Source organism: Pseudoliparis swirei, chromosome 8 (genome assembly GCF_029220125.1).
Source record: "Pseudoliparis swirei isolate HS2019 ecotype Mariana Trench chromosome 8, NWPU_hadal_v1, whole genome shotgun sequence".
In the NCBI taxonomy this organism is placed as follows: Eukaryota; Metazoa; Chordata; class Actinopteri; order Perciformes; family Liparidae; genus Pseudoliparis; species Pseudoliparis swirei.
In genome coordinates this window covers 6,939,417-6,965,802 of record NC_079395.1, presented here as the reverse complement: position 1 = coordinate 6,965,802, position 26,386 = coordinate 6,939,417, and the positions used below count along the sequence as shown (strand labels likewise).

Sequence of the window (26,386 nt, the reverse complement as noted above, 5' to 3'; positions counted from 1 at the left end):
GTTTAACCTACTCGTTTTTAAAAAGATGAAGCTTCTAAATGGACGTTTTGATAAGGCGTTTATCTGCTGATAACCGTTAAGTTTGTCAACCGCTAAGTTATAATTCCTGTGTTCAAACTGACGGTGGTGGGGGGCGAAGCTAGCCCCGGTTTAACGTCAGTTAGCCAACTGTACCGTCCTGAGTCTGGGGGTTAGCCTGCTTTAATGGTGGCCAGCTCTATCGCGTCACTCGCCGACCATCATATGGGCTTTCCCCCCCTCTCTGTTGCTACGGACACGGCTGTGTGCCTCTGTCCGTGCGGCAGGTGAGCGTTCGGTTTGCATCGCCGCTCTTGCCGTTGGGGAGACCCGGGTTAACTTAGCCCGCCTGGGCTCCTGGGGGCTGCGTTAGCCTGCTCCACAGCCCCTCTATCCGGGTCGACGTGCGACCGCTTCACAGCCACTGTCCCGGGTGGAACTATAGCGAGAGCGGCTCATATCTGACGTTAAAAGAGAACATGATCTTTCTTGAATTTCAGATGACTATTGCAACGCGTTCACGTTTCGTGTGTATGTTTTGTCAAGACGTGTTTATTTGTGAACCAGACGAACGACACGCAAATATGTTGCTTTAAAACTATTTGATTGTACGGTGTAACGGCACCGGTCTGTTTTAACCTTTTGGAAACTGCGGTTGTGGACACCAAACCGTGCCCTCGCCAAGTCAGTGTGTGTGTGTGTGTGTGTGTGTGTGTGTGTGTGTGCGTAGCGCTAGACCGCGGTGCGCTCCCCAGACCAGACTGTAGTGTAGACAGTGAATGTCATTATCAGCGCTGTCTGCATACCAGTGCCGTCGTGGCGAGCCAGCAAAGGAGGCGAGGTACGGTGTGCAGACTGGAGAGGGAGAGGAGGAGGAGGAGGAGGAGGAGGGGGGGTAGCTGGGGATGGAGCGGAGAACAGGAGCATTATTATACGCGGTGTCCTTGCAGCAGCAGAGAGGACACCAGAAGTGGAGGTGACATGGAGAAACATTTACGAAGAGCTTTTTATCATTATTATAAATGTGCCGTTGGGTTGTTTTAGAAATGCCACCGCGGTGTAATTTATCGTAGCAATGCGGGTGTTGAGATTTCGATCAGGTTGGAGGTTTTCGCCGGCAGAGGTGGAAGCTACCCCCCACACCCCCGGCCCACCCCGTAAACTCTCATTTTCTTCGGTCGCCTATCTGATTTCGCAGGGTTTTATTTCCCACCCCTTAAAAACTGTCTCACGGTTATATTTGCCATTCAAAATATTAAAAAAATAAAACGCCCACAAACATTAACCAGTTTCAGAATCCGCGGGAGGTTTGCTCTGCCGCAGCATTTAAGTCAGTGGGACAAAAACGACGGGTTGCTGACATTTGCACAGGCATGCAAATCTTTGCGCCGCGGTCATCTGACCGAATGTGCGTTTTTGCCTTTTTGAAAAGCCGAAATACACATTTTGTGTCGATTTATAAATCAAATGCATTTGACGACAAGCGCAAACGATGCATCCAAATGATACATTTTAAAGCAGAAGCACATTCAATCTGCCGTCTCTTGGTGTCATAATGCAGCAGTAGCCAGTATCATCTACATTGCGATTTGAATTGCGGACCCCGGCTCAGTGTTGTTACCTTGTTACAGCCGATTTCGAGTTTCCGCATTAAAGCCCGCGAGTAAAAAGGGGGAACCACGCTTTCCATACCGCCGTATGTCAAGCTGTGAACCGCCTGAGAAAAGGGGACGACTGCTGTTAACGCTTTTATCAATTGTTTTTCAAGGAGTTGATGGGGTCAGCGTGGGGTAAGCAGACCTAGGGAAAGGCACAATATGGTTTGGAAGGGCACTTTCATTTGCTAAGTGAATTTGTTTGACTATTGTATCAGCCTTACATTAACAATGTAATGGGAGAGGGGCAGGGTGGTGGGGGATTTCACTTTAGTTGTCATGTCTGGTCAACTGGTTTTCGCTTGTTAAAATTCTCACTTTGTGCTGGAAAGTTTGTTTTGAAACCTTTGGTGAAACCACAGATGAAAATTCCCACTGGGGTTAAATTACAAGGGCTGAGAAAGCCTTGTGTTTATGTGAAGTATGGTAATGGCCATTTGGTTTAGTGGGCAGCCATTGACCTCTTCAGCCCCCAGCCGGCACAGCGGCATCAAACATTTAAACTCTATATGGAAATATCATGCTCCACAACAGATATTAATCAGCTTGTTTTTAGTTTGTAAATGAAATTAATGAATGTATTTTAAATACTGACTAAATAATTATTTCCCGGCCTCTTCTCTGTTTTCTAAATCCCTGTTTTTTCATTCTCAGGAAGCGGATCAGAAAAAAGAAAACACCAGTCATCACCATGCATGTTTCTAACTACGGGAAGATTTTTGTCATTTGAAAAGACTTGAATAGAAAAAAAAAGACCACAAGAACTCAGTCAGCAGACATAAACAACAATAACCTCGTGTTTAGACATGGCCAGCACCCAGACCAGTTTGAAAACCCCCTTCAAAGACTTGACCTCATTCAAGGGCAACATGAAACGGCTGCACAGAGAGCGACTGGAAGACGCGCCTATCAAGAAGCGAGTGATGGCGGAGCTCAACCTGAAGCGCCGCAGCCTGGATCCCCTCCCCAAAACGCCAAAGGTGAAGAGGGAGCAGATCGACGACCTGTGCCACGACCCTGACATGGATGTGGAGGGCCGGGCCGAACTGCACATGGTGGGCTCTGCTAAAGCCCTGGACCTGAGCCCTGGGCTCAAACACACACTGGCCCAGTTCACCCTGAGCAGCCAGAGCTCACTCGGAGGCCCGGCTGCCTTTTCCGCCCGCACTGGCCGTGAGTATTCCCCGACTGGTATGCTCCCCTTGTCCTCTCCTCCGGTTCTGGGAGGGGGCCCTCTGCTGGTTCCCTGTGACAGCTCGACTGAAATCACCCACTCGCTGCTGGAAGGAGAGTCCATCTCCTGCTTCGTTGTCGGGGGAGAGAAGCGGCTTTGTCTGCCTCAGGTGCTAAACTCTGTGCTCCGCGACTTCTCGCTGCAGCAGATCAACACTGTGTGCGACGAGCTCTACGTCTACTGCTCGCGCTGCGACGCCGAGCAGCTGCACATCCTCAAGGTGCTGGGCATTCTGCCGTTCAACGCGCCTTCCTGTGGCCTCATTACACTGACGGATGCACAGCGGCTGTGCAACGCTCTGCTGCGTCCGGGCGCGGCGTTGCCCGTGGACCCCAGCGGTAAGCTGTCGACCCAGGGCCTGCTGAAGGAGAGCGAAGCCAGTTTCAAGGTGGAGCACCAGTGTTTGGGGAAGTGCCAAGGTCTCTTTGTGCCCCAGTTCTACACCCAGACCGAGGCGCCCTGCATCCAGTGTGTTGAGTGCCAGTTGCTTTATTCACCGCAGAAGTTTGTCATGCATTCACACAAGTCGCCCGATAAGAGGACCTGCCACTGGGGCTTTGACTCGGCCAAGTGGCCCTGCTACCTGCAGCTTGCCAGGAAGTACCAAGGCATGCCGGAGGAGCCAAAACTCCAGCAGCTCCTGGATGAGGTCAAAGAGAGGTTCCACTACCAGATCAAGAAGTCGCTAGACAAAGTAAGTGCACTTCTGAATGATACATGTGTCTTTGTTTGCCCGCATCAACGTTTCATTCATTCATCATTCTCGTAGGGAAGCCAATTAAAAATGGTGACCAACATGTTGATGTGTATTCGGCAGGTTTGACTAGAATACTTTACAGCTGCTGTTTTTCTAAACCTGCGTTTACCTAGTATATGTTAAAGAGCTGGGGACAGGTGGTGACATCTGCTTGGCCGGGTCTGATCAGACGAGGTTCGGCCAGCTGGCAGAAGTGCAAAATGTGTCCCCTCGGGTCACCTGGAGGTCATCAGGAATGTCACAGAACAAAAGGCCAACATAGGATAATAAGAAAGAGCCTCTTTAATCCCCAAACTGTATGTTGACAGTTAATTGTTGGACCTTTTTTATCAAACTAACATTTTAAGAAATTCTAGTTTTCTGTGAACTGATATTTTTTTGTTAGCAATTGGAGAAAATGGAATCGATATTGAGTGCAAACCAAGAAATTTTTATCAGGTAAGACGTTGTATGGCTTCTGGTATAGACTTGTTTTTATAAATCCTTTTAAGAGTTGCTCATCAACAGAATACAGGTTCTACTTGTCTCGAAATGTATAGCCACGACTCCACGACCGAAACTTAGACATCATTAGAGACTCTTTTACCTCCAGGCAAAACTACAAGTGAACTAGCATCACCAGCAGTCAGAACTTAAAGCCGAAATACTCTTTTAAATAATTTTGACTAGGGCTGCAACTAACGATTATTTTGATAATCGATTAATTGGTTGATTATTCTAATCGGATAAAAAAAACTAAAAAACATTAATTTTCAACACTTTATTCAAAACAGGGTCCGTACGGTCATGGAAAACCTGGAAAAGTCATGGAATTTTTAAATGGCTATTAGCAGGCCTAGAAAAGTAATTGAAAAAATAAAATCCCAAAATATTTGGAAAAGTAATGCAAATTTGTTTTATTCAAATGTTAATTTACACGGTATATATACGGTATGCTTTGGAATTCTCATTGTTAGTTTAAATACTACATCTTCTCACTTTGTCACGTATAGACAGAGTTTTCACAAAATGTTTAATCATGGAAATTTGGTTTAGTCATGGAAAGGTCCTGGAGACCCACTGGTCACCATGGTGATGAACCTGTTCACTGGTCAGCATGTGGATGAACCGTCACAAACAGACTGACAGCTCTCCTCTCCTGAGCAGTGGTCCCCATGTGGCCCCCTGAACAATATCAGAGACGCGTTCAGATTTTTTTCACCTGGCCCGCTGCCGTTGAGATTGTAGTGAGACGCGGAAAAAATGTGAAGTGGTGCTCTTCGCAATAAAACATCTTTGATGGGACGTGTCGCGTCTCGGCCAATCAGCGTTCAGATGTCGACAGCGTTTGGGAAGTTAGGTTAGCTTGAATGTTAGTCCGCTACATCTGCTGCTGTCACGCTGCACGGTGTAGCGATACTAACAAAGTACCCGTACGTTAAAAACGATGTGATTTAGCATATTTTTAGTATCGATACTTCATTAAAAGAGCGATCAGAGCGCACGCGCTGCTCCGCTCCGTTAAATGTCTGCACGCGCAGCGCACACAGCGAGTGGCGTCGTGGCTTATCTCCGTTGCCTTTCTCCGTGGAAAAATATTTTCCGCTATCCGCCACGGAATAAATAACCACGTTTTCTACGTTATACTCTTGTGGAAATGCCACACACGTCGTGACATGTAGCGCCCTGGTGTCTGGGTTCATAACGTCACCCGGAGGCGCACTTAGATCCGTGAATGTCTCCGACGACGTGAATGACTTCCGCATCCAGCGCCACGTGAGCAGCAGCAGCCAATTAGATTCATCAACAGAGGAGCAGCTCAGCGCTGATTGGCTCTCACAACGCAGCGTTCCGTCTCTCCTCTCCCTCTCGCTCCCTCTTGTTTCTCCTGCGCCGCTCTGCGCTCAACTCAACTTTGTTTATACTCCGTGACTTATTGAGCGCCGTAATAATCGTCTCGACACAACGAATCGATAATGAAATTCGTTGCCAACTATTTTAATAATCGATTTTTATCGATTTTATCGATTCGTTGTTGCAGCCCTAATTTTGACCGATGATTTTGCCAAATCCTTTTATTCTCGCTGTGTACAAATATATCACGTCAATGCAGTATCCAAGCCTTTTGAAAAGTCAGCATTCAGTGGGGTGAAAAGCTCTCGATTGTTTCCTTTCCATTGAAGAGTTTATGTCTCATGACCTCCATTTGACCAAAGTGGACTGCCCTTTTTCTATTGTTCTGCGGGCTACGGTGGGGTTGTGATTTTGCCTGTTTCACATTGTTTGTTTCCATCCAAATCCACCGGTTCAGATTGATTTAACTTGAAATACACTGTCTTTAACCTGAAAATGCGTTTTTTAAACAGAAAGAGGCTTTACGGCAGCTGGCAATGTTTATTTGTGATAGTAGTGGAGTAGAGATATTGCCGTGTTTATTGATAGTGTGTGTGTGCAGGTGTAAGCATGCACATGTCTGGAACACATGAAACGCCTCGCTACTTTCTCTGTCTGGTTCACTCGGTGTCTGAATGTGCAGGAAATACCGTCTGCAGTCTCGTCTAGCGTCCTGACCGCATTCCTGTCTCGCCTCTTCTTAATGGCCCTCTTCCTTTGCCTTGGTTTAAGGAAAACACAGACATTCTTTTTCAAAGTCAGAGGTGGTTTTAATACCACAGAGGAAACACACATGCACAAACAACAATGTAAAGTGACCACAGACACAACACACATTTAGGAAAAACACATGCTCAAGTTGTATGATGAGTCCTACAATTGGTGTGTGTTTAGTTTGTTTGAGACATTACCGACCGCTGTGTGTAATAAGCTGTTAACTACTGGAGGCTAGTATGTCTCACACTCTGTCTCCTTGGAGTCTCACCACAATTTCAGGTGTTGACTCATTTTTTTTTCTCCCTTTTCGTTGTTCCATTTCTTTTTTTTTTGTCCCTTGCAGCTATTGCTGTGTGGTAGTGAATAGGTTTTTATAAAAGGTTGTTCTCTTTTTTTGAGGGGTTGTGAAATTATAAGAGCGACTTCAGCTACATTTGTTCAGAGAACCATAAAGTCACAAATGGCCAAATTCCTGGTAACCCAGTTAGTAAATGTCAGCATTAAAAGAGGATGCCCGTCCACCACCGCTCTTCAGCGGATGTGCGGGTGTGCGAAAGGTCATTGGCCAGACAACGAGGTGACCTGGTACTGTCCCGCTTCACTGAGTCAGGACAAGTCCATCCACTCTGTTTATGTGTGTATATTTGTGTAATGAAAGTGTGTGTTTGACTGAACAGGAAGTGAGGCAGACGGACGTGTCTCTCACCCTGAACATCCTCCAGACTCTCTGTGTCCAGCCGCCTCTGCTGCTGCGGCTGCGTGACTCACGCTTTCCACATCCCGATGGATGTTAGTGGAAGTCCAGCCAGGCAGCTTATAGTCACACATGCTTTTTGGAAAGACGGCTCGCCTCCCTCCGAGGTGTGTTGGTCGAACTCCAACTGCAGACCCTTTTCCCAATGGCCCTTATTTACACAGTGTCTATGTTCATATTTACAAGAGGTTCATAGTTTTACTGGAGAGCTCTGGGACCTCTATAAGAGAAGAGACACAAACAAGGGAGCCTTCTGGAAGTTGTTTCCTTACCTTCTCAGATGGCTACTGGCCCCACTTCCTGTTAGGAGTGTTTGGTTTGAGAAGGTGTAGTTAAAAACTCCAGGACTTGCTCTTTATAAATGGCGCTTTGTGCCTTTAGGCGCTGCACCATGTCGACTGATCCCTGCTGTGTAAATAAAGTTTGCTAGACAGACGCCACCAACAGACAGCAACAAGGTGTGCCTTATCTCCAGAGTTACATTAGTGTCTGACAGACAATCAGTTAATGTTGCCTTCAGGGGACGTGGTAGACACGTGTACATCCCACAGAGACAAGATCATGCGTCATATTTTTTATTGGGTGATTATTCTATATTTACCTCGCAAGACAGAAGGTACAACAAATTCCCATTCATGATCATCATTTTGTTTATTTTGGCTGCTTGTTGACGTGGCATGTCACCAGGCAAGCAGTGTGACACAAAACGCCTGGAAGACAAAATCCCTTGGAATAATTTCAAGTTATATTTTAAGATGCAAAGATACATAAAAAGTATTTCACAGTCAACATATAAAAAGTTTTACACAAGTGTACAATTTTGTGTGGTTCTTAACTTTGTAAACAAATTAAATAGTGAAATGTACAACTGTTGATCGGCGATCAGTATGAATCCCCCCACGTGGTTTGGCAGGCATGTGAACCGCAGATTAATTACACAGTTTAACGTTAACAGTCGCAGTGGGAAATCAAGTTTTATTGACGCTGAGGGCATCGGCCTTTAATGCTTTTCTAGTCGCCGATCTCTGATGATTTTACTTATCTGGTTGACAGACTTCACAGCGGTTGAAATATTTGGGACGGCGGCAAAAAAGGAGCCTTCTCAACCACTACAAGCAAACAATATGGAGCAACAATCATCGATACAATTAGTGTCGGTAGCAAAAATAACCTGTTCAGGGATCCCTCAAATTAATATCTGCTCTTTTTTTAAATTTTTGCTTTCTTTTGTTCTGATCTGATTTTTGACTCATGCATCCAAATCGTAAGCTTTATGATCCGTTACACCACCAATAAATATCAATGTAACTGATAGCATTCATCAGTACCGATATAGATCACTCTCTATTTTTATTTTCTAAAATACAAAATATTCCCCCCAAGCGAGCATAACCCCAGAGGAACATGGGATGGATGCGTGTGGCTTACCAGCCTCCGCCTTGTTTGTGGCGTTGTGCTGGCCCAGAGTCAGAAGTGTCAGACGGAGAGAACAGCCTTCCTCTGTCTGTCTCGCTGGCCGGGCTGACACAGTGGCTGTGGCACAGACGGCAGACAGCTGCATCTTTCTGGCTTCCTCGATTTGCTATTTGGAAACCGGTGACTTCATTACCGCAGACCAGTGCAGCTGCACTCTGTGGCTGTCTCCTGCTCTGTCTGCGTATCACTCATCCTCTTGGGCTGTATCTAATTGGATTTTGGCGGGTATGCCAATCGCACACTGTGCTGCATGTGCTATCTCTTTCTCTGTCTCCTTCCTCTCCCACTGTCACGATGTCAATCTTTCCTCTTCCTTCTTCTGTCCTCACCCATCTTGACTTATGGCCTTCACTCTGCCATCTGTTGCTCACCAACATCCCTTTTCTTCTCACCAAGACAATTCTGCTGTTGCCCGCATGTGTCTGTAAACGGTCAATACCCCCTGGGCCCCAATCAGCGAACGGTAACAATGGAAGCGGCCAAATGACCCGATAAGTAAATCGTTACATAAGCAATAAGACCACTTGTGTGCGTCTGCGAGGCGGATGAGAGGAAAGCCAGTGGCTATCGATCAGGTCTCAGACCTTGATGGATGTGGCGAGTTGTTGGGTATTTCGGACACTGAGTATGGGAGGCGATGGACCAAGAGGGAGGCGAGAGAAAACAAAAGAATGAAATGATAAGACTCTGTCACCAGAGCCGCAGCTGGTGTTTCATAAGTTCCCGTCTGGGTTTTGACACGCGGATCAGTTTCCCGAGTTCACCTAACCTCTGCTTATGCTGCCGCCTACCTCCATTTTTGCAACTCAGACATGCGGCCGGACAGAAGTGGCGTCACTTGGACACGTAAGTGGAGGTAAGGGCGGAGAGGAGAAGTTAACAGGATGAAACTAAGAAGAGCGTAAGGCCAAGAGAGGTAGGCCTGGCTCTGGTTTGTCACAACTTGCTCTGCTCTTCGGTCGTCTTCCATTCAACGAGCTTTGTCCACAGCCATGAGGTTGTTCCAGCCTGGGCCCCAGCTCTTCTTTCCCCAAGTTGAAAATGAAGCTCTCCAAGACCTGAGCCGAACCACACATCCAGCCTGGAGCGGCCCTCCTGGTTGACCAATGACGTGCTAGCTAGCTTGCCTCGGCTAACACTCTCCTTTGCCCCCCACCCCTTCACAAGACACCCATACACATATTTCTATGTCCGTTTGTGCATTTTCCAAAGAACAACTATCCACTTATACTGATTACACAGTAGCTTCTTTGAATGCCGGCCCAGAGTAGCATACAGTCCATCATGCCTGCATGTAGTTTGGTGTGGGAGGCTGTCCTTGTTCCCGGTACACAACAGGCTGGGCCTTGGCCAGTGTTTGCTGCCTGTTGTAAAGGACTACATGGGGCCCCGCAAGGTAGGAGGGGCTGAGTCGAGGGGCCTCTGGTATGTCATCATCAGGTCAGTGCCAGTATCACAGCTCCATGACAGCCTTGTAGCTCACTGGAGGAATGCCAAAGTCATGACTTATCAGGCTTTTTCTTGAATATATAATAATCTAATCAAGCTTGGAAAATGGCCACGGACCCTAGTTCACCACCTGGATTTAACGTGCGCCAATTCACACCGTGTCTTCTGCACTCCATCCCCACATTTAAAGATTGACCGTTGGTTGGACTGGTGCAAGTTTCCCACACCGGCCGCTGCTTGGCACATTTGACTGTTTCCTCATTCCTCATTTCCCACCTCAACAGCAAAAGAAAAAGAAGATAATTCGCAGCTGTCTGCCTGATGTGAGCTGGCCACAGAAGCAGGCAGCAGAGATAGGACCGTCCAGATACAGTGGAGCCTCTGCCACGTCTGCCAACACTCTCAGAGACATAAACAAGCTGGCTAAGACCCTCCCACCTAAATGTCCTCTGGGCTTTAAACCGAGTCTCGTTAGTGACAGCCTGTTTGCATGTTCACTATGCTCTGGCTCCGCCACCCCCCCCAAGGGCGTCGGACCAGTTTGTTGCCGGTTAGGAAAATGAGAGTGAGAACAAGTGAAAGCGAAGGGACTCTAATGGGCCATGAGTTCAAACACGATTTTAGGAAGAGGAAGGGGCGTAACGCGTCTGACTAGCTGGCCTGGGTTGTTTTGCATTAAACCGGAATAATGAGGAGTCTTTGTATTAATTAATCGATGCGTTGATGAGAAGATTAACAGTCCGCTGTCTGGTTACCCTGGGAGACAGTCAGACCAGCAGGTTGTGTGTCTTGGGGGCAGGGAGTCTGAGGCGAGGGAAGTATACTGTAAAAGGGTTGTGGGAGACTGCCCGCCTGTGCGTGATGTGTGCAAGCAGAGAGACCGTGTTTGCATTCGAAAGGCTTTTCTGCGCCGCCTCCCCAGTGGGAACGGTGATTAATGAAGATGTAAATGGGGAGACCCAGAGGCGGAGCTTGCTATAGGAGCACCATATACACAGCAGACACTCGCACACTATATCGGCACTGAGACTAACTCGCTCGTATTTTCTCCCACAGCCGAGTCTCCCAGACTTGGGAGATAAACACTGGCTATCAAGGGCGTGCCACGAGTCCCGCTGGGCTGCCACCCGGCACATCCACAACACATTAAGCCCAACCACTACGCCGATCAATAATGCATAATGTTGCGAACACAGAGAAATCAGGGGGAACTCGTCTGCCTGTACTATGAAAGTAAACCTCTCCACTTTGCCGGTCATTTATTCGCATGTTTGGTAATGGCTGGTCGTTTCCACGTGGAAGTGATTCTGCTTGTATAGATGTCCATGTTTTCTGACCAACGACCCCCACATGTGCAATTGCACAACAACAATGACCGCCAAGTTAAGTGCTCCTGTGGCTCATGCTAGTTTTGACCTTCAGTCTACGCTCCAGATGAAAGCCGATAGCAAAGCAAACCACTGTGAGATGTGAACTCGCCCAGCTTGGAGAGGTGATAACTTGCCCTCGGAGTCCTCTACTTTGCTCCACTAACATCAAACGCCCTCCAACTGTTTCTTTTCCTTCCACTGCTTGCAGCCTCTATGCTCTGTAAATCCGTATCTCACCAGGGGCCCGACGGATGTTGCTCAAGGCAAGGCTGTAAAGTTAGCACCTGAGAAACTGCATTAGTTACGGTTAAACAAGTAATAATTTGTGGTTTGCCTCGTCTTCAAACTGTTCCTGACTCTACCGTGACAAATCCTGATGTGTTTATCTCACCACTATTCCCACCTGCGACGCTGCCGCTCATGGGAGTCGTCCGTCTGATATTTCTCAACACCCAGTCTTCTTTGCCTCAAACCCCTCAGGAGTCCATACCGGCTCATTTAGGTCCCGTAAATAGACTGTTTCCCTCTGGATCCTCAACCGCCACGCTGCACCCCTTTAACTAAGTGGTGGACGATCCTCAAGGTCAATGACCGCCAGATGCAATTAATTACATCACTGCTTTCATAAAACTGATATTATTTATCTTTATTTGAGTACACTTTGGCTACGGGAGCCTAATCAAGGATTGCGTGTGTTGAGACTGGCGAGTGCTCTTGCATGCAAGCGATAGCTCCTCGTGCTTCTTAATTGTCCCTGAGCAACGGAGCGGTGTGGGTGCGACTCTCGCCGAGCATGTGGCACTGATTCTCGCTCGTTGCATGTCCAGTTCTTCTTCTGGCTTCGCTGCTTGCGCGTATTAAAACAGCCTTGCTGCTGGGGCTTTCTGTTGCCCGTGACTTTATCCTTTGAAGAGTGACGCATTCATTGCCTTGCGGTTTACAGTCTCGCTACATTTTAACGAGTTCCGATGACTCGTGCACTTCGTTATGCCAGACATTTTCTTTGTCATCACTCAGAAAATGTGCCGGCTGAGACGCATCCTGAACCCCCGATGAGGCCGTACAGTTCTTCAAAAGACAGACTCGTGTCGACGCAAACAAATCTAGCCTGCAGCAACATGGTGGTATGATTTGGCATCGTTGCCTTTTTCTTTTAGCTGATTTGGCCGACATGGAGGTAGCCATTTATTTTTGATTCTGTCAAAAACATTGGAATAAAAGTTACTCGTCAAATCTTGAAACCCCAAACTTTTTGTGTCATCAGAGATGAACGACCCTGTTGTGTCTCTATGACGACACCTATTAGAGAGGTGACACACAAATAGATACCGCTGCATGGGATGCTGTGCAGATGACACAGTCCATGATTAAAGGAAGTCAACGGGTCAAACACAGCAGACACACACGCAAACCACCATCAGCAACTTCCTCTCGTCACCACGCCAACCCTGTCCCGCAGAGTGACTCACAACGCTCCATCAGTGCTCGTGGTCTGTTCCCCGCTCATCAGCGTCACTGTGGAGCCAAGACAAAGATGTATTGCTGTCCCGGTCTCTCACACTGTTTGATCTCCGCCCAGGTGTGTTCACTTAGAGCTCTGACTCACCCGTAATGACATTTAGCAAACCCAACTGTGCTTATTTGGGGCGGTCCTGAGATGGTGACTGTTTGAGGCTGAGGAGGAAGTCTGATGATCACCTGTCATATGTGTTGGTGCAGTAATATCAGTACAGGCAAGATAGAAATGAACACTTTTCTCTCGCCAAATGCTGGTTGATTTCTGGGTTGAAGTTCTTCTTTTAACAATTAGAATCTTTTTTCAGTTTATAAGTGAATGTGTTACATTTTGATTTTGTAGCCCACAAACCGTCCTGAAAGTACAGAGAATGGCCTTTGGAGGCTTGATTTGACAACTTGAATGAAAAAAAAAAAAGAGTCTTGGTAGCTGATGGCTTTGCATGACGGTAGCTTAGTGTGTGTGTGTGTGTGTGAGACAGGTGAGCCCGAGGGTCCTGCACAGCAAAGCCAAGCTGCCTATGCAAAGACCGGCAGCACAGGCTTCAAACAAGCTCCTGTATGTAATATGGATGAGACCGGAGCTCCCTGCAGAACAGTCAGAGGACCCAAGGCCCGTTTGGATTCAACTGTCTCTCTTTCCACGTGCGTCTGATGGACTCGACCCGGCAGGGCATTCTGGCCAGGTGGACCTCCCCCTTCGTCTGGCTGTCACTAGAATATAACAGAAATCCGCCACCTGACTCTCACACTCTATTTCTTTAACCGTCCCTCCCTCTTGCTCCACACCACCCCTTTGGTCTCATTGCAGACAGCTTTGACCAACCATGCATTGACATTTACTGCAGTACATTACGGCAGAGCAGCCTCCTGTGCTGAGGAAGAAGTAAACAACCCCCCCCCAAATCAATACTTGGCAGCATTCTAGGGCCAGTAAAGTAGTGTTTTAGTCTGGGCCAACTCCTGCTCCTGCTTTTAAATATTTAAACACTCGCTTATTTAAGCGTATTGCCTGTGAGTTGTTTATAGTGATATAGCACAATAATTACAATTAAAGACGTACATATTTTTCCCTTTTCCTAAGAGACAGCAGGTCATTATAACGTCTGATTGCTTTTATACTCGCACACTCCTCGCCACTTAAAATGCCAATCAGTCCACATTATGAGGAGTTTATTGTTGCTTGGTGACATAAAGTACAGTTGGTTACTAAATGGCTGTAAGAAGTCGGCGTCTGCATGTATTCTGAGGCATTTGAGTTAATGTTGCGTGATGTATTGCAAAGAGAGAGGATTGGACAGTGTCTCCATTTTGTGTTTCTCTCTGTAGTGATAACAGTGCATTGCTGGCTTGCTGACAGCCTCTCTCGGCTTTCAGTCTGCTTAGCAACGCTCGTCCTCTCTGCAGCGCTCTCACTCCCCGCTGTCTCCAAGCACTCCGGCTTGTTTCATCCATCCGATTAATAATCTGAGTTCCCTCATCGAGAAAATCAGGCAGCAGATTTCTGTTTTCGGTGGGGCGTTGGGTTGTGTGTTTCTCTCCCTAATTGCAAATTTGAACCAGTAACCTACCTCCAAAAAGCGTCCCATGGCAGCAAGCTTCTTAACCCTTGTGTTGCCTTAGGGTCATTTTGACCCGAATCAATATTACACCCTCCCCCCGCCTTTGGGTCATTTTGACCCGATTCAATGTTTCACCCTCCTGTTACCTTTATATTTACTAACATATTTTACCCTTTGGGTTCAATTTGACGCCAGCAATTAAAACCTCCAGAAAATTATTAGAATTAATATTGTTTTCCAAGTTTAAGTGTGAGGCACTTTATGTTTGTTTGTTGACTACCGAAAGAACACCGACATTAAACATTGAATGGGGTCAAATTAATCCTAAAGCGGGGGGAGGGTGTAATATTGATTCGGGTCAAAATGACACTAAGGCAACACAAGGGTTAAGAGACTTTCTCTTCGTTTTTAGCGCACACACACACACACACACACACACGTCCAGATGAATCTCAAATGATAAGTACAGTCATCCACAGACCAGACAAGAGCCCACTGGCCTCATTCTCAGTGTGTGTGATGTGTCCTCCTGGTAGAACGAGGAGTGTCTTGCTTGTGTGCGTATGTGTCCGTGACAGTTGTTCTTTCAGTAAACTACGTCATCCTCCTGCACGACTGTGCGATGGAGCGTTTGTTTGATCGGTCTGTTTACATGTATGTGCCTCCGTGTGTGTATATGCGTGCGCCCCGACAGCTCTGGGAGTAAACGCTGGGGGGGGCACTGGGGAAAGAAATCGGAGAACACACACACACACACACACACACGCACTGAGCCGCTGCTGGAGACGGTAAGCTGCGCATGCATATAGATAGAATGCTCTCTTGCGCATGGATGATTTCTAAATGCCCCTCAAACACATTTCCTTAGGCATAAGCATGTGTGTAGATGAACATCAGTGGCCATGTTTCATCTGGGCTAGTAATGCTTTATGCCAAACCTAATGACATGAATTGAGAGAGTGCGGGGTGGATAAATGTGTTTTAAGAGTCAAAGCCACCGTGGCGTGCCGTCAATTTCAGATGACTCTCTCAACCTTCATGCTGTATGTCTTTGACACGGCTGAATCATATTTGCTTCCTCATAAAGCTGCATGATGGCTGAAATTATCTGACGCTTTGTCTGTTCATGACTGTTAATCACTGAACTAATGGTTGATGATTTGGAGAGTGACATACATTTGTTTCTCTGGTTTCCTCTGATGCAATGTCTAGACTCTAAACTGTTAACAGTTGCAAAATGCATGCAAGTAATGTCATTTTTACTCGGCTGCAAACAATTTATCTATTTTATGTTGTCTTTGTTGGTAATTACATTTTTTTAAATTTTCTTCTGATGTTACCAGAGTTCAAAGTGTTGAACTTGCTTATTTTGTCTGACCAGTGATGAGGTATTCCTACTTGATAAATGACCTAAATAATTAGTGATCCATGTTTCAACGGATTAGTTTTCTCTCGTCCAGCTAATCAATCACCATAACATCTTGTTGTAATAACGGCAACGAGATGCATAATAAAACTCAATCATGGACCAATATTAGACGGCTGCTTAAAAGTAACTTGCCTTGGCCAAGTGTGGGCGGCTGAACACATTAGTCTATTAATTGATCATAAAATGTGTCTGCAAATATTTTGTACATTTAATAATAATTTCAGTAATTTGTTAAGATTTCCAACAATTCTGCACTTCCAACATCTCAAATGTTGATATCTGATGCTTTTTGGGTCTTCTATGATTGTATGTTGAATATCTGCCACTGCCTCATTTTCTGACACTTCGCAGACCACACAATTAATTGATTCATCCAGAAAATAGTTCAATATAAATCATCAAAAATAATTATTCTTTCTTTTCTTTCACTCCTTAAATGGATACGGGTCATATGTCTGTGTGTTTGCCGTGGGGGGTTACCTTGGCCTGCCTGGTGTATTTCAGTCAGACAATTTGTCCATTCATGAGGTAATGTTATTACAACCCTCCTCATGTACTGCTGTGAATATAGACCGGAGGCCGCCGCCTGGGACTTGATTGTGAAACATGAGGAACGGAGGAGGGAGAGAAAAGACGGGAGGCGGGGAGGGAGGAAGATGAATCGAAAAATTGATCGAGTGAGCCTAAAGAGACGGCTTTTTAAGTGAAAGACCACGGAGAAATACTGTTGCTTGTTTACAAATCTAACGCCTGTCTCTGGTAAATCAGCCGGTGTTTCTTCTATGAGGGGGAGATCCCTCACCATCCCGTTCATAACTTTATGTTTCCCATGGATTCCCATTAACTGTTTGTTCACTGGTTTCCCTTTTGGCTCCGGTGTGTTCAGCCTGTGTTGTGCGGATTGTAAAATGGCTGACATAGCTGTTCTGGGGAAGGAGCTCAACATGTTGGGAGGGGAAGGGCTGTGTATTTGACGTGCATGTGATGACTGTCTAGACAGAGTGTGGGTGTGTGTGTGTGTGTGTGTGTGTGTACTTGTCTGGCTGATGCTTATCAGCGCTTGTCTGGCTCTGTTCTTTGTGTTTGGAAAGAGGGAGGAACAGGTGTGTGTCTGGGGGGGAGGCATAAACAGACAGTCACATGGTGTCTCCTCATCTGTCTTGGCTGTCTGCCTGTTTTTTCTTTCCTTTTCTGTTTTCCTCCGCCACCTGTTTGTCTAACCGTCCACCTGTCAGACCTGTACTCATCTGGGCCCTGCGCTGTGTCATGTTTTAACAACGCTCAATTTATTTCTGCCAAGCTAAAGAACAATAACATTCCCTTCTCAGCACAGTGAGATGTACAGTGGTTGTGTTCCTTTGGGCCCCAGGTGAGGGGTCAAACCCTTTAAACACTGAGCATGTGGAAATACTATACTTGACTTCTCTACCATTTACGACCGAGGCAATCATAGAAAATAACTCGTTATGCAGACTAAAACAGAGTCTATTCTTTTAAATGCCCCACTTGGCTGCCTGGTTCCCTTGTGGGCTCTCATTGATTTGGCTGCTGAAACAAAGTGAGGCTCCCAGGCCGTGGATAAATAGCTTATTGGATTAAGATTTCCGGGGGGACTGCCAGAGCCCCGGTCTCCAGTAGAACCCATGGAAATAACTCGACTCCAAAGACAGAGGTACCTTCTCTTTTTTTTAATAATACAGTGGATCCCTGCTGCGAGCAAAAGTACACACACTAATGTAGAATAATGTTTGGGGAAAGGTCGAGGATGAAGTGCGGTTAGATGAGTTTAAAGAAAAGGGCATGAATGAGTTTCTGCAACGCACGTTCAGGCAGGCAAGACGCTTCGATGTCTTGTCGTCGCTCGGCTGCGACCAGGAAGTCCACGTGTCCTCGTATCCGCCGCTCGATCTTTGACACAGTCGACGACTGCAGCAGAACAGGATGTGGCCGAGAAACAGACGGGGCGTGACTGACTGTCTGTGTTTCTCTTTTCCTCCCTCGCCGTCTGAGGCCGAATGAAAAGCCACCCAAATGAAGGCGGTTTACTTCCTCTTGAGAGAGGAAAGAGGAGAACGTGCCGCATTGCTCTGTGTTCCTCCGTTTTGTTCCGTGAACCCCTCTTGTTTCTGTCCCATGAGCAGGATTGTGGCGCTCGCCTCGGGTTCGTTTCAGTTTTTACACGTGACCAGTGATGCCCGCGCTTCAACAGATGTGCAGACAATCGGGCCCGACGGTGTTTATGATCGAGTGCACCAAAAGGAATTGAAACGGTGCTCTGAGATGAAAGGTCAGACGGAGGCGTGCACACTGTTAATGCTGCCCGAGATACGATTTGCCATTAGGCTTGTTGAGACTAGTTGCGTTTGTGAGTCATATCCTGTTTACAATGTTATCGTTTCAGAATCAGAGCCTTCTACCAACTTAAAATAAGTAGCGCACTGATCAGGAAGAGTGTGCCATTAGTTTTCAGTTTTTCCTTTTTTCTTTAAAATGTCATAAAATAATAATCCCAATTTTCCTGAGATTAAGATAATGTCTTTATATAGTTTGTTTGTCCAAAGCCAGAAATATTGAGTTTACAATGATATAGAAGTAGAAAACAGGAAAGTACTTAACCCTCCTGTTACCTTTCGGGTCAATTTGACCCCATTCAATGTTTAATGTCGGTGTTCTTTCGGGTCAATTTGACCCCAGGCTGTTTTTCACTGTGTCAAACATATAAGAAATATCAACTTTTTTATATATTTAAAGGGCTATTTAGGTAGTCAACAAACAAACATAAAGTACCTCACACTTAAACTTGGAAAACAATATTAATTCTAAAATTTTTCTGGAGGTTTTAATTGCTGGGGTCAAATTGACCCCGAGGGTAAAATATGTTAGTAAACATAAAGGTAACAGGAGGGTTAAACATTGAATGGGGTCAAATTGGCCCTAAGGCAACAGGAGGGTTAAGAAGCTGGATCAAGCAAATATTTCGCATTTTTGCTTGAAAAGTGACTCAAATACAACCAATTGATCGACTTATCATTTCAGCTCTGGATGTGTCTGTATATGCACAAAGATGGCAGTTATCTGGAAAGTGAGGAGAGCTTGACCTCTGACCTGTTTGCACAATATATGTTGAACCGCGTGTGCATTTATGTTCCCTAGATATGAAACCTATGAATAGCAGAAAAAAAACCAGTTTCTGCTTGTTGTTGGTGGATACGAGCAGAGACTGGCAAGAGCTGAAAAAGACTCGCTCATATCCTCTGGGGTCTTTTCCTACAATAAATTGGTTATCTGTCAACTTTTTGTGAAGTTGAAAGGATTCACCCCAATCAGAAATCAAGTCTCCATGAATAATATGGTGTCGTTTTCACAAGCACGGCCAATTATACATTCTACCGCTCTGAGCTGATTTTCATTTCTAGCTTAAACAAATACTTAAAATCACACTGAATAATAATAATAATAACTTTATTTATATAGCACCTTTAAAAACAATGTTTACAAAGTGCTCCACAGAGAGTTAAAGCAAAAGAAGTGGAATAGCAAGAAACCAATATTACATTTAAAAGTATATATTAAAATAAAATGGAAAATACAAAATAAATGAATTAAAAACCAAATAAAATTAAAAACAGACAACTAAATTAGGGGAACCAAAGTTCTGCATAAAAAGACTAGATCACTTCAAAGCTGTTCTCTAAAAATGGGTTTAAAGAAGTGATTTAAAAGAAGTTACTGATTCTGCAAGACTTATCCCCTCCTAGAATATAAGCCTCTATTTCAAAAAACCCATTTGAAGGAACAAAATAAAGCTGGAATACAATCGAGCGAACAGGCATGCCTGACGTAAAGGAAGTGTTGGTGCTTCGCATCCGGAAGCACAGACGGAGGGAACGTCGGGAACGCACTGAAGTGCATTTACTCTCCGCCTGCGTTGGCCAGACTGTGTTTGGTAATGCACCGCCGTGGCCGTCTGTGGAGGAGAGTGGTGCTTGTTATTGTTGGATTCAACAGCACTCAGGACACACACAAAAAACACTCTCTGCTCCATTAATGCGTCTGCTGCAGAAATGTCACGTGTGCTAATGGTCCGGGGACCAAACCGGGGCTCCGGAAACGGGTCATTGTAAAAGTTCACATGGCCGTGTGTCTAGAGCAGCACGTTTCATCTCGTTGTACGTGCGTGTGTAGCCACGGCGACGGCTGTGTTGAAATGTGCAAAGGTGTGGAGCAGCAGGAATAATGAGTGTTTGTGGGCGTTAAGCTGTCAGGTGAGCAGGAAATACAGAGACAGACAGGCAGCCATTAGTGGAACACACACACACACACACACACGTACATGTATATGTGGATACACAAGCCCACTCATAAACACTTACACCCTTTGGTTGTTTTTACACACACACACACATGAACACAGGCCTACCTTTTTAATGAGCTGTCAGTCGTGTCATCGGCCGAGCGTCGGCTGTCGTCGGGGTCGAGCCGATGAAAGACCTCTGGATGACCTGGTGTAAAAGCCCGTTTGGCCCCAGGCTCGCTCCCTGTGTCTGTGTTGGCCTCATCAACGCATGCACACACCTGTGCAGGGGGCGGGGGACTGCTTTCAGACGAGAGGACTGGAGTGGCGAGCGCCATTAACACGCTCAGACAACAATCATATGGGAGGCAATCAAGCCAGCGCCGACCCAGCTCGCCTCCACACCACTGCAGTGGGTTTTATTGTTGTTTCTGTTAACTATCCTCCCTCTTTCCCCTCCTCTATTTCTGCTCTGTCCCATCATCCCACTCTCTCTTTGCCTCCCCTTTACTCCTCTCTCCCCCCTTCAGTGCTGCATTGCTACCTTCTAGAGGAAGAAATAGGAAAAAACACCAACCACAAACACTCGTAAACGGACGAGCCCCCCTCTATATTTATTTATAGACGCACGGAGACACACAGAGACACACCTGGCTATGCATATGGCGCCAGTCTATTACATTTGCATGCACATGCTCATTCATCCATGCCCTTGGAAATAAGAGACTATTTTCCTGTTGTCTTACACAGAAAGCGGGCCACTTAAAACAGCTGTAGATGCGGACAGCACATGAAATATACATTAGATATTGTATCTTCTTCTCTCCGAGCTGAGACGATATGATCCTCGTGTTTGTAACTAAACCGCCTGCTCGGCGAGTCGCCACTCTGAATGTTAGGAGTCTAATTCCTGGCTGTCACTTTACTTTGGACGTTTTGATCTGCGGCTGGTTAACTCTGTGAATGGCAGCGCCGAAAATGTGCGCGCGTACGTGCAATTCTGTGGATAAACGTTCCGAGATGGCTTTCAGTGGCGAGTAAGTCAATTAGTGATGCTTTCTACAAACCTCTATCTCTCCTTCTTCACTCTGTGCTTTTAGACTTTTCTCCCCATTGAATTCTCTCTTTCCTGTTTCTTCTCCTCCCACGTTCTCTCCTCTCTCCACCTCCCCTCTCCATCTCCCCGTCTGTTGCCGTGGGCTACCGAGCGGTGCATGTTTCGATGCTGAATCGTGTTGTTCCTCTGGCGCCCGTGCTACCTGTCAGTTTGGTTACAAGTGTGTGAACTGCAGGCAGCCGGTGTGTCGTGAGCGTCAGGCCCGTCTGCCGCTGATAAGCATCAACTCCGTCAGCATGCGGCCTCTCGCTGAGCATGGCCTGGATTTGCTTAAAACACACACACACACACACACACACAACTCGAGGCAGAGCCAGCAGTATTTCCGCCATGGCTCAGGGGGCACAATGAATCATAAACATTCAACACACAAATATGTCTTCACGTTGAGCGAGAGGCTGACTCCAGCCATGTTGCATGTATACCGATGAATCACACACACGGAGGCGCACAGTGACGGGCCACGTTGCAGCCATGTTGACTATCATCTCGTTTTATTCATCGGCCTTCCTCAGTGGGCTCATTTAGCCTCGACTCCTATCCATTTTCCTGCTGCCTTTGTTTTCTCCGACACTGCATCACGGCCGATTCGGGCCGTTAGATCACTCGCGCCGCTCACTCTTATTGCCATTTGTCTCCATATGCCCTCTTTTGGATCTCGTTTGTCTCCATTTCGGATCCTTTAAATGCCATGTGTCCTCTGTGACCGAGGCTGGACCTTTTTTCTTTTCCCGCATGATTTAACTTTTTCATCACATTCTAACCAATATGATCTGCGCTGCTCTCCCTCTTTTTCTGTCGTGTTAAAACTTGGTGTGTGTGTGTGTTTTAACCGCCGTCCCTTTCTCTCTGTGTTTCAGAAGGCAGTGGAGGAGGAGGAGGAGGAGAGCCAGGTGAGGAAGCCCTCAGCAGATCTCTGCTCCCCTGGCAGCAAGTTGACTGATGCCGACCCTGCAAGAAAGGTCGGCTTGCTTCCTTTCCAACCATCCCTCCTCCCCCTCCTCTCTTCCCCCTCCCCCTTCTTTACACACAGTTCGTCTCTCAGGGTCACCACCCCTACCCTGACAGACAGACACACCCACTGCTCACCCATTCATAGCGGCACGCTTCTCCTCTCTGACCTGTCAGGAAATACACTCAATCACACACACACACACACACACACACATCCTATTGCAGCACAAACCAACTTTACATGCTCTTCATATTTATCTCTTTTCTCCAACATGTGCACACATGGAAACTCTCTCTCTCCCTGCCGATGCCTTAATGGATGATCCGTCATCCACATGTCTGCATGCATGTATTAGCTTTATTAGGATATAGCTCCAAGAGCGCCATGTGCAGTGCAGCACACACTCCCTTCACCTCCTGCCGCTTCTCCCCATGTATTCATGTGTATGCACACGTGTGTACATTTTTGCGCGTGGGCATTCAACTCATCCGTTGTAAAAATTCAGCTGCAAAATTGTATGTAAAGATCAATACATGTAGATGGAAGATGCCATTTTGTGTCTTTTTATAACCCCTACGCCGCGGCTCAAAAGACGGTGTTGCTGTGTTGTGTGATATTTATTTGTGTTTTTTTTTTTAATTCTCAGGGCAAAACATCTCCACCTGCTCTGGTGTTCAATCATCTTTTCTCAGACATCAAGGAGGAGCCAGAACACCCCACCCTGGTCCATCCCAGGTACTACACCTTCTTGACTTGGATTAAACACCAATACAGCATTTTAGAGTTGCACCTATTGTCATTATCAATTATCTAAAGGCGACTTTTTCGATTAAAGATTATTTTTAAACTGAGAAATGGCCATTATGTGTTCTCAAAGTCTAAACGGACATCTTCAAATGCCCTTTTTTGTCCAGCTAACAGTTCACAAGTCAAAGATTTAGAGTTTTACAAAGTGAAAATAAGAGAAGAGCTGATATTGTTTAGCATTTTTACATAACATTATTGTTGATTAGTGCACTTATATTCCACTGATAAAGAAACGTTAATTTTTTAACTTTTTGCAATAAAGTTGTTTTAAGTTAATTGTTTTAAAGTTGATCAAGTCTTAGTTGTAAGTTGAAGCTGGTCTTATTTTCACTACCCAGCTGCCTCTGTGCCAGATACTGGAGGTGTGTGTTTTTTTTGCCACCTCTAATTCAGTGAAATAATTACCAAGTAAAGTTTCAGTACAACTTCCATTTCTGTCTGAGTAAATTAAACTCCCATCACTAATTTCCCTAATTGGCGCTGCACTCCCTATTCTGCTCTGTTCCCCCCTCGTCCTCTCTCCTTCATCACATGTGCCACTCCTCTCCCTCCCTCCTTCCCTTTTCTTTTCAGAGCCCTCGTTTCCTCTCTCCTGGTTCTCTGTTCCTCTCTCCATTCCTCCCCTGAGCACACCAGCCTGTGTTTGGATACGGCGCTCTGATAGCTCACCCAGATTAAAAACTTTGAATTAGACGGTTTACGGCGCCATGTGACCGCCTTGACATACTGACTGTATGGAGGCTCACAGATGCCAGGCCAGGCAAATTAGCAGGATTAGAGTTCTGGTCACCTACCAGCATCACATGACTGCTCCACTCAAACCAGTCAAGACTTGCACAGACCAGTTTGGAGCGTGTCTTTTGCATTGCAGCGTTACTAATGATGCACTGCTACAGCCGAGCATCGTGCTCGACATCCACAGCACTCAATGTCGCATTTGGGTTCTACCAGCACCCATTAGCGGTAGACTTATCAAATACAAGCCAGCCTGACATTATTCAATCACATCTTTCATGTGAAGGAGTTTCAGATTTCCATTCAGGCGAACAGTTGCCAACCAGAGGAAAAGAAGCAAGGCTCGGTTGGTTGTGCTGTAGTTTTGTCAGGCAGAGCCCCACTGAGCTGTCATGCTTAACCTAGTTCACAACTCGGCACTGTCTGGAGGGGACTGCTGGTGGGGGAGGGGTTTAGAGCTTCTCTTCTCTCCTCCATCTGCTTCTCTATCACTCTTTCTCCGTCTATTCCTCTCTCTACTCCCTTCCCACCATGCAGCCAGGAATAGACAGATAGTGTTGGCTCGGTGGCTTCAGTGCTTCTCCAGGCAGTGTCTTTCTCTCAGTTGTATCCACTACCTGGACATTTGTGATAAGCCGAAAGGTCTGTCTAGGCTGAGATCCTGTAAACGCACGATAAGAAGTATCCGTATTCCACACTGTTTCCGGCTCTTCAGTTAGTGGAGGACGAACCGCCCCCAAATGAGTGTTGCTTCGTTATTCACAGTCAGCTGTGTTTTATTGCTCGAGAGTAAAATAGGGCCCCATGAGTTATTGCAGGTGTATATAGCTTCATGTGTATAAGCATTGCAAAGTCCATAACTCATAACATTTTACGATGTTTACTGCAAAGAATGAAGTATGTGAAAGGTGACACTCCTTTATGACTAGAATAACAAAAAAAACAGGTGCTTGAGTCGATATTTCAATAATCGGCAGCATACGATACCTGAATGTCATGGAAGAAAACTTGGAATTTATTTATTTAAATGACATTACATTTCAATGCTGTTGTATGTCCAGTATATTTATCGGTACACGTTTAAATGTTTATGTACATGTGTCGTCGGGTTCCGCTCTTGAAATGTTTTCTTTCTTTGTCTCCGTCTCTCCTCCAGTTATTACCTGTACACGTACAATAAGATGGTGGCTCCCAACGTGTCTCTGCAGAGGGAGGCGGAGATGAGTCCCGAGATGTTCGGAGCGCTGCTCAAACAACACTACGGCCGCAGAGCGCTGGGCCACGACGAGCCACCCATGGGTCAGTGATGAAGCACACATTAATGCTCACAGTGTCGACTTGCTTTGGCAAATGTAAACATGCCGAGTGATGTCAAATTACAAACCACCATTGCAAATTTCATATTGCGATTTTTGGGAATTTTTTCCGTATGTTCTTCTTTAATGTCCGTGCACATCTAGTGCAAAGAGGCACCAAGTATTCCCGGAACTACGACCATACTTAATAAAAAACACCTCATTAACTTTATATTTAACCTTTCAACAACCACTAGGCCTGAGTCAGAGGATATTGGATGAGCAGGTCAGAGCGATACTGTACTGTAGAGCAGGGACACATTTTATGTACATTTTCTATAAAGTTCCCGAAATATACTGAGGATTGTTATCCCTTTAGATAAGTGAGGTAAGTACTGAGCCAGGAAGTCCTTCTCAATGGCCTTGGTTTTTATTTTATAATCCATTCTTTCAACCGCTGCACTCTTTTGAACTAAAAATAGAATAAAACCGTTTCTTACTTGACAACGACACAAAAACTGAAGAGCAGAGCAAAAAATGTGCTCATTCAATTATTAGTTTTAGAACGCATGCAAATATAAGCTAAACTCACGCATGTTCTAGCTACATTACGCAACAGGAGATGGCTAATGACGGGACATTTCTTATTCAGAATTTTACGTTTGTGACATTAGCAATGGAAATGGTTGGGATATTAACATAAAGTAGTGCTAATAAACAGCAAATAATGTTCTCTTTGCTCCTGGACATTTTTGGGGATTATCCATTCTATATTATATGTCCTTCAAAACTGTGTTTGAGTAATATGTTATGACAATGTCCCTTATTCAGAATTAATAAGAAGTATATTAACATTTAATAAATAGTTCAATAAAAGCAGGTTGAAAGCTCAGGGAAAAAGCCAGTAAGTGCCCTTGTTCTTAATTTTGTATTAGAACCAATTTCAGGTATTCCCACAAACAACAAGAGGCAGACAACGCTGTTGATATTTGATCATTTAAATAGTACTTAATAAATACTCTAGTGTCCAGCCTGCAGCAATGCACATAATCATGCATTGACCTTCACATAAAGACTCTGGGGGCACCTGGGTATTGATGAACAAGACTGGTGGAAATGGCAGTGACCGCTTCTCTGCCCCGTGTGAGTTTATATATGCGTGTTAAAGTGTGTTTATTACACCTTCATTAATAAGAGGTGTGTGTATATATATATTTATAGCGAAAAAGAGAGCGGGTGAATCATGGGAATGGTTTCCGTCTGCCATTATTACGCCACGTCGGACTGCCAGGCTGCCTCTCTCATATCGCTCGTGCTTTCTGTTCCCCTTTTTCTTCTCCAACCAATCTGTCTCTCTTCCCTCCATCTTCTCATC

At 45.7% G+C, this 26,386-nt stretch overlaps 1 protein-coding gene across 2 annotated transcripts in view; it reads left to right on the top strand.

The window, feature by feature from the left end:
• Positions 1–2,330: 2,330 nt before the first annotated feature.
• skila (SKI-like proto-oncogene a) overlaps positions 2,331–26,386 on the top strand; it is a 31,384-nt gene continuing 7,328 nt past the window's right edge. The window contains exons 1-5 of one of the 2 annotated variants that reach the window (XM_056421129.1): positions 2,331–3,295; positions 3,410–3,601; positions 22,080–22,181; positions 22,821–22,909; positions 24,873–25,015. In XM_056421129.1, coding sequence (XP_056277104.1) covers positions 2,480–3,295; positions 3,410–3,601; positions 22,080–22,181; positions 22,821–22,909; positions 24,873–25,015 — 1,342 coding nt within the window. In that variant the 5' untranslated portion in view covers positions 2,331–2,479. Of the gene's footprint in view, positions 3,602–22,079; positions 22,182–22,820; positions 22,910–24,872; positions 25,016–26,386 lie in introns of both variants that reach the window. The other variant, XM_056421128.1, reaches the window with a different exon arrangement.